The sequence below is a fragment of the Tyto alba genome, unplaced genomic scaffold, assembly GCF_018691265.1.
Source record: "Tyto alba isolate M040663 unplaced genomic scaffold, T.alba_DEE_v4.0 Super-Scaffold_3, whole genome shotgun sequence".
Lineage (NCBI taxonomy): Eukaryota > Metazoa > Chordata > Aves > Strigiformes > Tytonidae > Tyto > Tyto alba.
Window position 1 is genome coordinate 13359392 of NW_024881304.1, and position 16452 is coordinate 13375843.

Genomic DNA, 16452 nt, shown 5'->3' on the forward strand with positions numbered 1-16452 from the left:
CCTCTGGTTTAATGTCTTGACCTTGAGAGGAGACTTGTGGATTAACTCCTGAGAGGCACATAGGTTCTACTTTCTTTCTTTTTACCTTTAATTTAAAGGCCAGGGAAAATGGGAAGAATGTGAATGAGTGAATGCCTTCTTTGATCTGTGTTGCTCCTGAGCATAATCTGCTAACCTGGCACCCGGCAGGCACAAGGGGGAATTGCTGCCCCTAAGAAGGGAGAAACTTCAGCCACTTGGCAAGCAGCTGCTCACAGTTTGCTCGGCTCGGGGGAAGCAAGCAGCCAAGAAAGCCTTGTTCCCCTGCAGAACGGGGGAGCTGGGCGCGCTGTGGGGCTGATCGCCTGCTGCTCATGTAATGGGAATTATTCTTTTAAGCAGGGGTAACCTGAAATCATAAGGTTTTCCACCCACATCTGAAAAATATACAATGAAGTGTTTACCCTAAACCCGGTGAAATTGTGGCATTGGTTTTTCTCCGGAGGGACGGGCTGAGCAGCTGTGACGGGGTGACTTACAGAAGCCATCTCCTGAGGTGAGACGCTGAGCTACTGGCTGGATGTGGATGAGAAAATGGAGGCACTATGTTCAGTTCTGAACCAGGTCCGTCCCTGAATGTGGAAGCCGTGGGAGAATTTTGAAGGTTTGTATTTAAAATATGGGTGAAAGGGCTGGACAGGATTATTGGAGGGGGAGGGGTGATTTCAGTTATGTTAAATCGAACAATAAAACTGTTAATAAACAGCAAAAGATCAAGACTTCAAGAGCGGGTGATCCCCCGTACCTCTAAATTATTTTACTACACTTTAAAATAATGCCTGGTTAGACAATTCTGTAAAACACATATCCTTTGCTTTGCAGGATACTGGAAAGTGGTTTTTGCTCTGAAATCTGGATGGACCATGTCTCCTCCAGTCCCTTCAGACCTGGGCTATGTACCTCCTGATGGTGGATGGGGATGGGCAGTGGTGTTTGGAGCCTCCATCTCAGTTGGCTTTGCATATACCTTTCCTAAGGCTTTCACCATCTATTTCAAAGAGCTCCAGGCTGTTTACAGCATCTCCTACAGCCAGATTTCTTGGATAACATCCATCATGTGTGCTACCACCTACGGAGGAGGTAAGTGAAGCAAGACTGTATCTTTCTTTGGAGAAGAGGAGGTCTGATCTCTACCCCCATAGGGGAGAATACATTTCTTGGAGAAAGTTCTTGGAAAGCTCTAACTGCAAGTTTGGCTCTCTGTTTTCTGATGATGTACGTTGGCAAAACAGAGAAAGCCAGTGTTGCTGAGCATTTTATTGACAACATATGATATCACCAATTCTTGAAATGAAATAAATTTTGGTGAAATAATTTCATCAGAAATCTTGTTATGCGTGAGTAGAGACTTGTCCATGGTAGAATTATTTGAGTCTTGGACAGTTATTTCAGCATATTTATATTACAACTTTTGTTCAGTTCATATCTTGGCTTTCTTTTTGAAACAAAAGAATGTATTTTTTGCACTCATGATTGTAGAGAAGATGCTGGAAACTTGAAACCTGAAGTTTTGCTGATGAACAGGCACAGCATACATGCATGTAAATCTTGAGAAAGTATGTGAATATATTTTAAAATATTCCCTAATTCTGTTGCTAAAATCTTGCTGCAAGTCATTTATTAAGGGATGATGTTTTAGATTTCTCTGCAGAATCTTTCTGAAAGGACAAATACATTCACTGGTTACTTCAAGTTAAGACGTCCACCGAGTACTTGCACCTCGGCTGCAAAAGTTGCCGTTGTGCAAAGGTTGTGGGAAGGCATTGCTTGTCCTCATAATGAAATCACCAAGTGGATATTCTCAGAGGGATGCTTGCCTCAGATACTGATGCGAAGTATCAGTCTGCCACTTTGATCTGAGCAGCTGGTGTGTGTCTTGCTGTTAATGGTTAGTAGAGGACCATCTTGATTTTAGGTTGCTGATGCCTGTGAGGTGCAGCTGCTGGAGGTAATTGCAGGGCTCTTAGCAGACTCTTGGTTCTTCTTAGATTGTTTTGCAAGGGTGAAACGTAAAAGGATTAACACTTAAGAACACAAGAATAGCCACACCAACACACACCTACCTAAGCCTGTATTCTTTCTCAAACAAGATCAGTGACTCAGACTTCAGGGAAAGACTATTACAAACAAATCATAAATGGAGGGATCTTCTTGGTACCCCTCGCCTTCCGGATGATGTAGTTTGGAGGCTTCCTGGGTCACACACTACAAATGCCAGGGTACACCCTTTGTACAGAAGTTGCACACACTCATCTCATGCGCTTTAGAAACTGGCTTTACATAGTAGTAAAAAAAGAGCTGTTTTGTCATCTGATATGGATCGCACTAAGGTGAAACAAGAAAATTTCTGTAAGGCTCATCTGGCACTTGGGACAGTGATACACGTCGTCCTGTCAGTGCCCTGAGCAGTGCCTGTGACTCCATGGGCAGCCTGTGTCTTTACTCTTCTGACAGCTCATGCCTAGTGTTATTGAGCATGTGATTCCCAAGACATCTGTGTGCCTTGGAAAGCTGGCACAGGAACAAGCGACTTTTTACTTACTGGTTCAAATCCAGCCCTTGTCAAGGGAGACTGAAGGCTCCTACTGCCACCAAGGCAGGAGCTGGTCTACAGCCCATTCCCAGCGGGCAGGTACCAATGTCACTAACCCACCGGGGCTGCCTGGCACGCTCAGGGTTCGGGATGTACATAACCAGAGAGGTGTGAGGGGTGAATTACATCCCTGCTTACAGAAAGAGCCTTTTCAGGTCTGGCTAGAGTTGATTAGCTGGTCAACAAGGAGGCTTCATTGGACTCTTCGGGCTATGGACTCCTCTGCCGATGGACAGAAAGGTTCACCTCCAGGGTTATTACATCAGCAGTTCTACTGAGCACCTGTTTCCCCTTAAAACAACAAATGTGTATCCTCTGGCCTCTGTTTGGCTCTGGTGGTTTCATGTGAGATGCTGAGAAGTGCTAACGGAGCCTGAGCGACAGACTGAAGAGAGATTCAGGTTGTGGGGACTTTCAGAGGGCTCGTTTCCGCAGGGTGGCTGTTCAGGGCCCTCTGAAAATTGGATGTCTGAAACTGAGCACTGAATGTTAGACATGTCTCACACTGGTTGAGATTTCTGGCTTTTCATTTTCCACATTCCCTGAGCTAGGGCTCTCAACACCTGGACAAAGATATAGGGAGAGTATGGCAAGAGAACTGCTGTCAGTGATCTTGACAGGAGAAGAAGCTGTTACAGTATAAAACTTGTAGTTTTCATCATTGATCTTCTCATCTTTAAATACAGCCTTTTATGAAATCTTATTGCTGCAGAGCTATCATTATAAACTACAGCCACGTGTGCAAGCACCTGACTTTCCCAGATGTCGCATGTAACAACAGGAGAGTGTCAGCGTAAGGAGGAAAGTAGGAGATGCTGTGAAGCAAGATGGCTTTTCCTTTTCAGCATTGCATTTACCTTTATACGGACTTTGGGTTAATAACTCAGTGCTGGCAGGGGAGTCCTGTCCCACCTTTTCTGGCATTTTCACAAACACCTGTGTTCATTGCTGCAAGAGCACCTTTCCTCTCTGGGACTCTGTCCCATGGTGTGGTAGCTGTTGCTCTTCACCTCACACAGTTTTTAAATCACTATAGCATCTGGGTTAAAAAAAAAAAGAATAAAATAAAAAAAAAAATAGGAAAGGAATAGATCTTGAAAAAAAGTCTTAGGAAGAATCCCTGTGTAATGATTATAGACTCTTCTAGAATTAAGGAAGATCAATTATCTCCTCTGTTATTGCAAATGATTAATAATTCTAAACATTCCCTGTCATGTTCTCATCTTTCAGTTGTTGTTTGTGGTAAATGGCGTTGACATCTCCATAGATCTGAAAGCAGCAGCATGCTAATAGTAATAGAAGAGGGAATGACAGTAATAACAGATTTAGGAGATTCATCTTGGGGAATAAATATCTTGGAGGGCATAAGTAATTGAATACTCAGTTTGATCTTCAGCTACACCAGCATAAATCTAGAGCAAATCTGTAGCATTCAGTGAAGCTGCATGCTGTGTCTGAGGGAGAAGGAGTGCACCAGCAAAGCCTGCCCAGAGTGGTTGAGGGCATGCAGAAGATCCTTACAGGGAGAATTATACCTTCAAACCCCAGTTGTAGTTTTACAATATTCAGAAATGCTACAGCTAACTGTATACAAAGTAGTCATTTAGGAGAGCATGTGTTTCTCTTCACTAGAGAAATGTAAAAAAAAAAAAAAAAGCTTCAACAAACATTGAATATCTTTTCTAAGTGAAACTTTGGCTGCACTGAAGTCAGCAGGCACCTTGCCATCACCTTTAGTGGAGCCAGGATTTCATCTTTCAGCTGCAAATACCGATCTGCTGATCTGTAGCACTAGAAGCCTGGCAAATTTCAGCCCCAAGCATGGCATTTGGGAAAGGGGGCTGAGGACTGAATGAAAATTTAGAAATTAATTCTGTGTCTGTAAACATTCAGTTTCACAAAGGTCTCCAGGAATGTTAAGTGATGGAGTGCCCTATAAACACGATTTAGTTAATAGGTGCATCTCTGAAGCCTGTCTTACAAAGAGTAATTTCTGTGGCACTTAGGGGGTCTTGGGAAGGTCAGTCTGTAAACCTGGGATTACAGCAAGCTTGAGCAAATACTACACTTGGAACAAAAGTCTCCTCTTTTTGATCTTGTGGGGTAACATGGATGTACAGTGTCAAAAGTTCAACAAGTTCCTAAAGAACAATCTGTGTAAGACCTTGAAAGTTAATACTAAAACATCGTGGTTGATCTGCTGGACAACGGTCAGCCAGAAAAGCAAAGCAAGGCAGAAAATGCAGGCACAGGAGCCTGGCCGAGTTTACCTACAGTAAGATTGTGTATTGCATCACCCTGTGTTAAGGGCACCGGGGGCTGTTCAGCCTCAGGTGATGTTATACGCAGCTATCCACACCGTGTGATGCATGAACTGATCTCTTCCCATGTTTGATTCTGTTTCTTGTTTCCGTATCCCAGCAATTAACCGAATTTGAAAAGTAATGCAAGAACTTGCTGGGTTTCCTCTGCCCTATGAAGAGGAGATGGTTACATGCAGAGTGGCTGCAGACTTGATCCTGCAGCCCTGCTCCTCACCTGCTCTCCTGCAGTGTCTAGCAGCCCCACTGGTGATGAGAGCTGCGTGGTGTCAGCCGAGATTGGCTTCTGCATCCTTGTCCTGGAAGCAAATCAAAGGTGTCCAACATACGCAGCAAAGAGCAGCACCTCCTCCCAGAACACTGCAGTCTCAGAGGAAGCCTTCTTGTGGGAACTTGCATCATGAGAGGAAGCCCTCCTGGAGTTATGATCACTTATCACAACAGTTTTATTTGATGGGGAAAAAAAAACCCAACAGAGACCCAGCTGCCTCTTTAGGATAGTTTTCTGTAGCTTTAATTGACTGTCCCTCTAATACCTTAAAACTTGGGTGAGGTGGGGTTAATTTTTTGGGAAAAGACCTGCATTATATAATGGCTCAGAGTACTATGATCAGCAAACAACAGTGTCCCAGAGACTACTTACAAACCACTGTGACATCCCCCTCTCCCCGTGCTGCTGACCCTCACTTCAGGCTCAGCCAACATTGTGCAGTTCCAGCTTCTTGCTGTACCAGGGAGGGAATGGCTCTTCATGGTGGCCCTGTAACATCTCCCCTCTCTCAAACATCAGGAGGGTTTAATGAGATCTGAAGCTTTCCACCTTGTTGAAACATTATTCAGGCAGCCCTGAGGCAGGTGATCCTCTTTCTGACCTGTTGACAACTACTTGAGAGTTTATTTGTGGCAGGACAGCCTTGGAGCTGGGCTGGAGGCAGCAGTGGTCCTCTGGAGCCAGCTGTGCCACAAGTGCTTAGTGCCATGCCTTGGAGAAGGTCCTGGTGGAGGGCTGGATGTGTTTGGACCCTGAAGTCACAACTAATTGGATTAGTTTTGACAGTCTAAGCTGCAGATCTTTATTAACCTGGTTGTCTGAGCAAACACTGCCCTTGGAAACAACTCTTAAGGATTTAGGTGGTTGCTGACTTTCTAGTACATTACCATCATTTCACATCTTCCTAAGTGAAGGGATGCACAGGATCACATGAAAATAATTGTTTTAGGTAAAACTGGGATTATGTAATGACTCTAAACTGGCTGATAGTGGCAGAAGATGCTCTGGGGTGGAGGAAGCTGCTGTCTCTGTCACTGGTGTAAGCAGGTGTCTCTGGTGTGATCAGCTACTCTGTGACAGCATTGGGGATCTGCAGGGTGGCACCTGCATGACACAGTTTGTGCTTACCAGGACTTCCCATCCTTGACAGGGCAGAAATGTAGGTCCTTTATTTTTGTGTGTGTGCTTTTGCTTCAAAATAAGAACAAGCAGGCAAAGTAGGTAAGGCAAACTGGAATAAGACAGGCTATAGTACTGATTTTACTTTGACAGCACTAAAGTGCCTTTATTTGCTATGTGTTTACCTTGAGCAAAAAGGTATGAACTCATTATCCTGTGGTAAAACCTCACAGCCAGGAAAACAAGGCTTGAGTTTAAGTGTGGAGAACCACAGGGTGGGAAGGCAGAGGTTTCCCTCTCCAGACAGTGTCCTCCAGTGAAGAGTCCCCTTTACTTTCGGTACAAATGAAAGAGTGACCTGCTCTGCTCTGGCTAATGTGTAATTACACCTTCAACTCACCCTTATGCCCCAGCTGTTTGCTTACCCATGTTGTGTGCACAACCTGAAATGCCAGCAGGCTCTGCATTCAGTGGTGTTTGGAAAAAAAGCACACTATTTGTCCTAATTTTCAATCATTCATGGCTTGGCATAGCCAGATTTCTGCCATAAAAGTTAATAGCTAAATTCTTGATGCATCTTTGAGTACTTCAACCATGTTGTTTTTCTCTTTCTCTGCAGTCATTTTCCAAATATAACAGAGGAAGATCCTACTGGGATTAAAATGTAAATGAGATGAAGATGCAATAGCAAAGGAATAATTTGTTTTAATTCCCCAGTGAAAACATTCCAGTTATTAGATTTAGATTAATTGTAGCCATCTTTTTACCAACACAAATGTTTTGGTTCGGGCTGCTGATTAAACTCCTGCAACAAGGGAAAAAAACAGAAGTGATATCACTACTCAGTTTAGTTTATCGTATCCAGGAAACCAGCACATCCATCACTGATGCTTCACACACCTGGCTGGTTTGATGGCATGGACACAGGGCTCGAGCCATCAAAGAGGTTTGCTGGCTCTGGAGAGAGTTATTTCATGTTGTACGAATCTTTCTGCCTGCCTGGCCTCCATGATGTTAATACTGGGGTTTAGCAAAAAGCAAGTTTGACATTTCATAGCTTTCTGGTTTTCCTCTCCTTGCCCCCCTTGTAAAACATTACTCAGTGGAAAGCAGTGCCACGAGGCTCTGCCAGCATCCTAGGTGATTCTAAGCAGTGCCACCACCGACGTGCTTTGGATCTGTGTGTTGTCACCCCGCTGCCAGGCGCAGGGACACGTGGAGCTGGGGGCTCTGCCTGTAGCACAGCATCTCACACAGCAGCGAAGAGGCTGTGTGGAAGTTGAAGGTCCCCCCAAAACAGCCATTGGGATATCAGGGGATGTGGAATGCCCATGACTGACCCACGTGCCCCCTTTGGAGCACATGTGGGTGCTGTGTTGGTGGGGTGCTGCCCACATCCCTCCTGCTGCTTGGCACCCCAGGAGCCACCAGGCAGACTTAAGTTCTCTCTAATTAAAACCTCGAGCATGAAAATATTAGTGGTAAATCCCTGAATGCTGGAAGTCTTGTGGCTAAACGCTGAGGAATGTGTTGTATCAGCCTGATCACACTCATTGTGAGGAGAGGGTGGGGGGATAAGGGCAATTCTGCACTTGCTGGGCAGGGAACTATTGGTCTGTCCCCAGGCTTGCATTTTGTGATTTCATCTGGTTAGGGTCTAGAGCCCAGAATTTGCTGAATTCAGACCTTTTCCCAAGTAATAATCTATATTAGTATGGATTGATCTGTTGGAAAAAGTTAAGAATATTATTAGGAATATAAAAGTGTGGGCCTATTTTCGGAGGACTAGGATATCTCCTCAGTACAATCTGTCTTAGGAGAGAAAGTAACGGTATCTCATCCTGGGCCATGGGGTCCAGCCTTTTTAGTTTTGTGGACAATTGCTGCTTATAATCTTATTCATTAGTGCAGAACCTTCATTTTAACTCTTTGTTATGGCTTGGTTTTCACTGCTGATGCTTTTTATGAGCAAATGGAAAATGACAATGGAATAGTTTTGAGAAATGCAGGTACGCCATGGAAGCGAAAATCACAGACGCTTCAAAGTGCAGTTACCTCTTTAGATGCTCACTTACTTGATGCTGTTTTGATGCAGCAGAGCTAGGAATGATTTTTTTTTTTCTTTAATGCGGAAACAATTTCTAAAGCCTTTAATTGACTTTCTAAGACTCAGTGAAGGAAAAACACTGTTGGGGTTATAGAGTTGTAGCTTCTACCTTTGGCTGCAATAAAATGCCTTGCATAAAAGGCTTTGAACAAAATTCTTTCCAAATACCAAAGTGGTCCACTGAGAGTAAATAGAAATGCTTTCCATTCTCAGGGGAGACCAGTTTTTTTTTTTCATTTTTTTTTTTTCTTCAGGAAAAGAAAACCACTCAGGTTGTCAACACTAGTCACTTCTTTTTTTGTGATCTTGTATTTTAAATATTGTTTATCCAACCTTGGACTTCAGTAAGTGAAGGACATTAGTTCATTTGATTTAAAAATCATGACTTAAAATATCTATGGGAACTGTCGCAGAAAGCTTAGAAAGATTGGAAAATGGATGCTTTTAGGGTGAGATGAAGAGTTTCAGGCTCTGCCTTGCCCCTGGCCCCTTTCCACCCCTTGCCCCTCTTCTTTCAACAGCTCTGGAGTGGAGCCTGGGAATACAGTAGCAGTAATTTATTTACATGGAGGACTGTGATAGGGAAATGAGTCATTTGAAAAGGTATTTTGCAATTTTAATCAATTTTGTTGCCGCTTGCCAGCAAATTAAAAAACCTGCCCTCCAGAAAGCGTCTGCTGTCTGTGGATGAGTAAGTGGAGCCCGGCCCCGGGGGGAGCCTGTGCTCCCGAGATGGAGGGGGAGCACTCACATAGGCAGCTACTGTGAGACGAGCCCAAGTCTACCCAAATTGCTAGGAAGTCCTTTTTGACCTAGTGAATGCAGGATTTCTGCTGTCAATCCCACCCTCTGCCCTCAGGCTGTCGTGCTTTGCTTGTGAACATCTCTTCAGAGCAGCAACACGAGGGCAAAGACTAATCATTTTAAGACGTCTTCAGAAATCATTTGTTTGCCCCCAATATCTCCTGCTATAACTGGTTTCCTGCTCCAGTTTTGAGTTTGTCACCAGTTTGTGGGAACGTTTACCCAGAAGGTGTCACACAGGGGTTTGCTGCAGAGGACATTATTTAACATGATTCCAAATTTAATATTTCTGCAGAAGGAAACACCCATCTTCCAGCTGAGGTAATGGCTGGAGTTGTACCTGCTGCTTCACCCCTCTGCTCCATCTGCCCTCCCCACCTTCCACACTGCTGCTAAGGATGTGCCCAAGTTCAATCTCATCTGTGCTTGTTTACATTTGGTCCAATTATTTTTTTTTTTTTTTGGCAGAACACAGAAACCAGCTGCTGAAACAAACTTCATTGCCGTTTGTTAGAAAAACTAATCCAAACTCTCATCCCTCTGTAGAAAAATAGAGGACAGCAGTCCTATCCCCTTGGCCCTCCCCTTATTCAGCTGCAGACAGGGTTTTCATACTGGAGAGGCTTTAATTGTCTCCTGAGATGGCAGACTGCCCGCTGCTGCACCCCACACCTTCGTGCAAGCAGGACTATACAGCGTAGAAGCGATACAGTAAAAGCAGGAATCCTTGCGGCCCATAAAGTGGATCTGGGCTGTACCAAAACAAAATTCTCCAGATCATCACACTGTGACCCTGCACCTGAGAGTAAAGGTCTTCTGGTCATTTTAAGTTTACTCAGTTTTATAGGAAGAAAGAAATAGTGGTAATAAAACATCTTACAGATGTGTTGTAGGGAGATCTTTAAAGCTCTAGGTTAACTGTGCCAGGAAAGTTACTGATCAAGGCACTGAGTTTTTCCCCCTCTCCATTATTGTTTCATTGCGTATGTAGACAATTTGGATTTACAGTAACACCGGGTCTGTTTTGGGAATGTTGGAGGGATGGTGGAAATAGGGAGGAGGGGATCTTCTTCTCGTGTTATCGGAAATGGACATATTTGTACCTGAACCAAAAGTGGTACTGCCGTTAAAATAGTGGTGTTAATTCAAAGTTAGAGAAGAAACTCTAGCCGGGAGCAGCAAGCTGTGTCTCCCCATTCCTTGGGGAGGGAAGAGCTGTGTACAGGCCCAGGGGATGTGAGATGGGACAGTGGCAAAGCCTTACAAAGCCCCTCGCAAGCGCAGGGATTTGCTCTTTCCCGGACGATGTGGGAAGGGCTCCCAGCACCCCCACGCAGGGGGTGCGGGCAGTCAGGGATGTGGAGGAAGAGGAGGAAAGAAAAATGTGAACAGCAGCAGTGTTTCAACGCAGGCTTTAAAAACAGCTGATTTCTACACACGTAACTAGTGTGACTTGCTTTTTTAAATACAAGTTTATAGGCAGTTAGGGAAGAGCTGGGCAGAGACTTAACATCCAAAGAAGCCAAGGGAGTATGGAAGCTCTGCTTAGGGGAACGGGGAAGAAAGGGCCATCTTTGCAATGCCGGTAGTGTGATATGCGGGTGAAATGTCTTTTGCCAAAATTATTTGTAAAATCTGCCCAAATCATACCCCAACCTTCACGGTTACACACTGAGGGAAGAACATCTCCCTCTCCCAGGAGGTTGGAGATGACAGGGTGCTGACACTCACCTGCCATCTCCATGTGAATTTTCCCAAAACTGGGGCCAGGACGGCGCATGGCTGAATTTCTCCAAGACCCCCAGGGGTTGTTACTTAAGGCAGGGTGAGGCAAGGTTGAACAAGGTGCACGTCTGGAAGCGAAACTGCAGCTTTCCAGCAAGAGCAAACACTGCTAACGTTTCCCAGAACGGACTTGAATGTAAAAACTAGAATATACAGCGAATGGGTGAACATAAATAGTGGGTGGAAAACCACCCGAGTCTGCGATCCTGTAGTGTTACGGGGACAGGAGAGCAGCCTGCAACTGTGGAAGGAGGAGAAAAGAGCTGGGATGCTGGTGGAAACACGGAGGGGGGGGTAATAATTTCCATTTAAATAACTGAGGGTGGTTTAATTAACACCCCCGGGGTGGCTGGGTGCTGCTGCCTCCCGCAGCGCCTCGGCTTGGGTGGGGGGGCGAGGAAAGACACGGGGGGGGCGAAAGGGCAAAGTAGAAAGTCATGCCAAACCCGGGGGGAGGTTTAGTCTGTGTCCCCGTCTGCCGGGGCGGGCCGGTGCCGCGTGGGGCGGTGCGGGAGGCTCCCCCGCCCCGTCCCGTCCCGACACCCGCGTGGGGAGGTGGGGGGGGGGGGGGGGTGAGTTAGTGGCCGCGCCGGCGCCGCGCTCCCGCAGGTGGGTGCTGCCGAATGGGGGGGTGGGGGGTCCCACGCGTGTCCGGGGGCTGCAGCCCAGCCCGCCTTGCGGAGGGGACCCGGGGAGGGTGGGTGGTGGTGAGGGGCGTCTGGGAACGCACAAGCGGAGCCGCCGTTTCTAAAGTCACCCACCTCCACGCGGCATTTCTGACACCGTCCCCCCAGCCCCAGGGTGGATGCCAGGAGGCCCAATATTCCATACAGCTGATATTCTTTGTGTTAAACAGCCGCATAAAACGGCAGCGGGTGGGGTGCAGCGTTAGAAATACATGAGTAGACGGCAGCTGCACTGGGGTGATGCTGTCACTGCAGACTGGGGGGGGTCTGGGGGCTGCAGTTCCTGACTCTCCACCTTCGCGCTTTGTGTTTCAGGGCATCCCGAGGAGCGGTGGGTGCCCACTCCCCCAGCCCGTCCATGCCACCCCCTGGTAACGCGGGGCGAGCCCCCGGCCCGCCGGACGGTGGCTGGGGCTGGGCAGTGGTCTTCGGCGCTTTCATTTCCATTGGCTTCGCGTACGCCTTCCCCAAAGGCTTAGCCATCTTCTTCAAAGAAATCCAGGATTTCTTTGACACGTCCTATAACGAGATCGCGTGGGTCTCCTCGATCATGCTGGCCACGACGTACGGTGCAGGTGAGTAAACCTGCGCCAGCTGCTGTGGTGCGGGGTGTTTGTAAAAGTAGAAGTAAGCCAGAAATCTCCGCTCTGGGCCAGAGTACGGGGAAAAACACCAGTGTCCGCCTGCACGGGCACTATCGACAGGTTTATTTTCTGATCGTGTTTCCAGTGTTGTTTAGGGAAACAAGTCATCTGTGGAGCCTAAAGGGGCTAAGGGGCAGTTTTTTGGAGGTAAATCGGTGTTGGTTGGGATTTTCAAACAGGCCTGTTGCCTTACGAATTTGTCACTGGGTTCAGCGGGTGCAGGTGTATTTTGACCCCTTTGTTTGCTTTTTGGGCCAGTGGGGGACTCCGAGATGCCTTTGAAAATGTGGTCTGCGTCCAGTTTGGTGCTGACATCCCCTTTATTTCCAGCTGGGTTTGCAACACCTTTGCTGCTTTTCAAAATAGGGCTCATTTCACTAATATGAGCATGGTGTTACGTGGAAACCTTTATAAAGGGGTGCAGTATCCTCTGCGCACCAGCGGCTGAGCTGCACGGTGTCCCATCGCTGCATCCCCCCCCTCCGGTCATGCTGCCAGCTACGGGGTGCATTGGGGGGATTTCTCTGACACCACAAACAAAGCATGGCCTTGGCCCTGCCACGCAGCACCTCCATTCCCCCAAAGACAGGCAGCACCAGCCCTGCTCCTTGAGTCCGAGTGGCGAGGGGGTGGGTGAGCTGTTGGAAGAGACGCTGACACCCTCCTGCCTTGCTTTGACACCAGGCAGTAAATTTGCACCTGAGAGGCTGTGACCTACCGGCACGGCCCAGACCTGGCGCGGTGCTGAGGTAGCCGTGGTGGTCCCCTACCCAGAAATCAGCGGATTGCTTACAAAAGCTTTCCATGGACATCAGTGAACAAGCCCAGAGAATAGGCTGGTGTAAAAAAGCTGGGTCTGGGTTTCAGCCAAAGGTAAGTGTGGAGTAGAGCAATAAACGAAGCAGTTGCTTGTTTATTGTGGCAGCTTATAATTACGGCAATGAAATCGCCAGAGTCATTCATTCTTATCAGTTGCAAAGCAGTGCATATAACTTTGCTCTTTTTTTTTATGATTTTGATATCACTTTCATGATTCAATGAAAAACTTGGGCTGCCTTTGATTAAATCTGCAATGAGGAGGTAGACAGGAACCATGCTCTGTAATTGCAGGAAACTTCATCAATATTTATCCTGGCTATTAAAACAATACTGAAAATATTCTTTGTGTTTAAAAAGGGATTTATTTATTTTTTTTCCCTTAATAATGTAGTGTAGTGCTTTTTGGAGGGCACAGTTGGTAAGGAAAGCAAAGATGCTTTGTAAAGCTTTGTAAAGTGGAAGTGATGCTTGAATCAGAGCCTATTGTAATCCACTGTATTGTAACCCACCGCAAAGGCTTGGTCCCACAGAGAGTAGCTCTGCAAGGGCTGAGTCCCTGTTTGAGAACCCACAAATGGAGCACTTCGAGGGCAAAAGCCAAGCAGCGACTTAGAAAGAGAAATCCTCCACTTAAGCCAGTGCTGTTGTCCCAGGTCACCCCCTTGGCCTCCCTGAAGGGATGCTGAGCCTGAGCCCTGGGGAGTGCTGTGGCTTTGGGATAGATTTCCACTGGGGCTCGTTATTAAATGCAGAGAAAAGCACTTTTTCCTCAGCCCCAGAAATATAAATAAGCAGTCTGCAATGAAAAGAAAACAACCAGGCTCTGTATAGGCTGAACAGAAGCAAGTGGGTTGTGGTGGGGGAGGGAAATACTGCCATAGGGAGGCAAGTGGAAGGACCATTTGTCATTTAGATACTACTTAAACGCTGTTTTAAAGGGCTGGGGTAAATTAAGTGGAACGTCTCTGTAGCAGTCAGGTGGGAAAGAAAGGAAAAGTAGGAATCCCATGCCTTTGATGTGTTCAGTTGCCTACAGATGAGTGTCTAGGAAGCTGCATGGTTTGGAAGTCAAAGACTGATGGCTAATATTTGGTACCAAAATTATGTGAAGGAGTGGAGGCTGCTGTAAATTTTGTGGTCTGGTACTAAAATTAGACTATCACTTGTTGGGAAGGCTGTGGTTGGGTTTTCAGCATAGATGAGTGTACTAAATGTGTCCCATGGAGAGCAGGGATAGTGGCTGGTCTCTAACACATTTCTGTCTTCCCAGCAGCTCAGGGCATCGTACAGTGAAAGCTTTCTTCTTTTTCCATTGCACTCAGTCTTCAGTAGATGTTAGCTGGGGCTCAAGGCACCGTGATGACTATGTCCCTTATGAGGACAGGGTGACAGAGGTGAGGTTGTTCAGCCTGGAGAAGAGAAGGCTCTGGGGAGACCTTATAGCAGCCTTCCAGGGCTTAAAGGGGGGACAGGAAAGGTGGGGAGGGACTCTGGATCAGGGGGTGGGGATAGGATGCAGGGTACCGGTTTTAAACAGAAAGAGGGGGAGATTTAGATTAAAGGAAGAAATTCTTCCCTGTGTGGGGGATGAGGCGCTGGCACAGGGTGCCCCGAGCAGCTGTGGCTGCCCCCTCCCTGGAAGGGTTCAAGGCCAGGTTGGACGGGGCTGGGAGCCCCCTGGGCTGGGGGAAGGGGGCCCTGCCCATGGCAGGGGGTTGGGACTAGATGATCTTTAAGGTCCTTTCCAACCTGAACCACTCTATGATTCTATGATGACCTTATGATTTCAACCACCATCATCCACAGCAAAGCAGTGGGAAACCCTGCTCTGCCATGGGGTGGGAGGAGAATGAGTTGGAGCGGCCCCAAAAATCATGTTCCTTCCACCGACTGCCATGTGCTGAAGTGATATCCCATTGCCTGTCCTGTAACGCTACAATAAATGTGTAAAAGTAGTTACTGGTAGGCTGGGGTCTCCCTGGCCGCCTCTGTGCGTTGTCACCGGCTCCGCTTTGTCTTCCCATAAAAACGTGTCCCCCCAGCCCCTGGTGTGGAAGAGATGCTTCTTGCCTGACCATGACAAGCAAGGAACATGCTCTGCAGATTAACGCTGCACCTGGCAGCGCCTGAAGTTGCTCACAGGGGTGCAGATGGGGGCCGTGAGCCTCTCAGGGTGCGATGAGCTGGCGCTGGAGCAGGTGAAATGCTGCTCTGATTGTCTCTGCTTTCTCCCATCTGCAGATTTTCCAACCCACTTTCCTCTCTTTCTTTCCAAGTGTTCAAGCCACTGCTGTGTGCTCTGGACCTGGGATGTTTTAGTGGACTTTTATCCCAATTAGCTGAGCGTCTCCTGCCTTTTTTGCAAGGAGCTTTAACTTTACCCTCCCTTATGCTATTATACAGTAATATGGGGGATGATACAACCGTTAGACTTAATTGCAAGTGACTGTACCTTTGTACCTTCCCACCTGCCTTGCAGTTGCTCAGAGTTATGTCTATTTAATAATCTTCCCCTCCTCTGCTCTGCTGTTGAGTAAGATTTATGCTTGTTTGATCATCCCTCTCTCTGCAGCGATCCAGGCTGAGACACCAAGCCGCTCGGTGGCTGCAGAGGGGGCCGTGGTAGGAGTTTGAAGAACATAGACCAAATGAACCACACGTGGCCAAGAGTGTATTTAACACATCTAATTTGATTGACCGGACATTTAGTGCCAGAGTGGGTTTAACTTATGAACGACCTCAGTGATTTGGAAAGTCTCATTAAAGGAACGAGGTGCCGGTTCCTGTGAGCTGCCAAAGTCTTGCTCTGCTGTGGTGCCCGTTAGAGCTGTTAGGATGCCTGTGCAGCAAAGCTTGATTTACTTTGCTGAAAAACTAGAAAATAGTTTAACACTGGATTTTTACTAATCTTTTCTGAAAAAAAATAAAATTCCAAAAATGTCAAAATAAGCTTTCGACATAGTCCTGAGCAACTAGCAGAGTTACTAAACCAGTTAATTATTGCCATGGCTTCTTCATTCCTTTCCTTCTTTTCTCAAAGCAGTGGTGAGGCAGAACTGTCCCAGCCTGCGTGGAGGTGCAGGCGTGGGTGGGCTACAACCTCGAAGGAACCACGGTGGGTGCACTGAGTATCTCCTGCGTGAGATGTCAGGACCTGTGTCCTGGGGGGCTTGGAGGGGCCAAGTGATGCATTTGCTGATATCAGGTGTGGACATCACAGCCATGAAAGTAAAGCCCCCAAATTGTCTCACCTCCACCCCTTCC

The 16452-nt window shown here is 46.9% G+C and overlaps 1 protein-coding gene across 2 annotated transcripts in view; it reads left to right on the top strand.

The window, feature by feature from the left end:
• Positions 1–369: 369 nt before the first annotated feature.
• LOC104356933 (monocarboxylate transporter 2) overlaps positions 370–16452 on the top strand; it is a 39927-nt gene continuing 23844 nt past the window's right edge. Inside the window, exons 1-2 of one of the 2 annotated variants that reach the window (XM_042799832.1) lie at positions 370–643; positions 862–1119. In XM_042799832.1, coding sequence (XP_042655766.1) covers positions 616–643; positions 862–1119 — 286 coding nt within the window. In that variant the 5' untranslated portion in view covers positions 370–615. Of the gene's footprint in view, positions 644–861; positions 1120–11621; positions 11649–12040; positions 12301–16452 lie in introns of those variants that run through there. The other variant, XM_042799833.1, reaches the window with a different exon arrangement.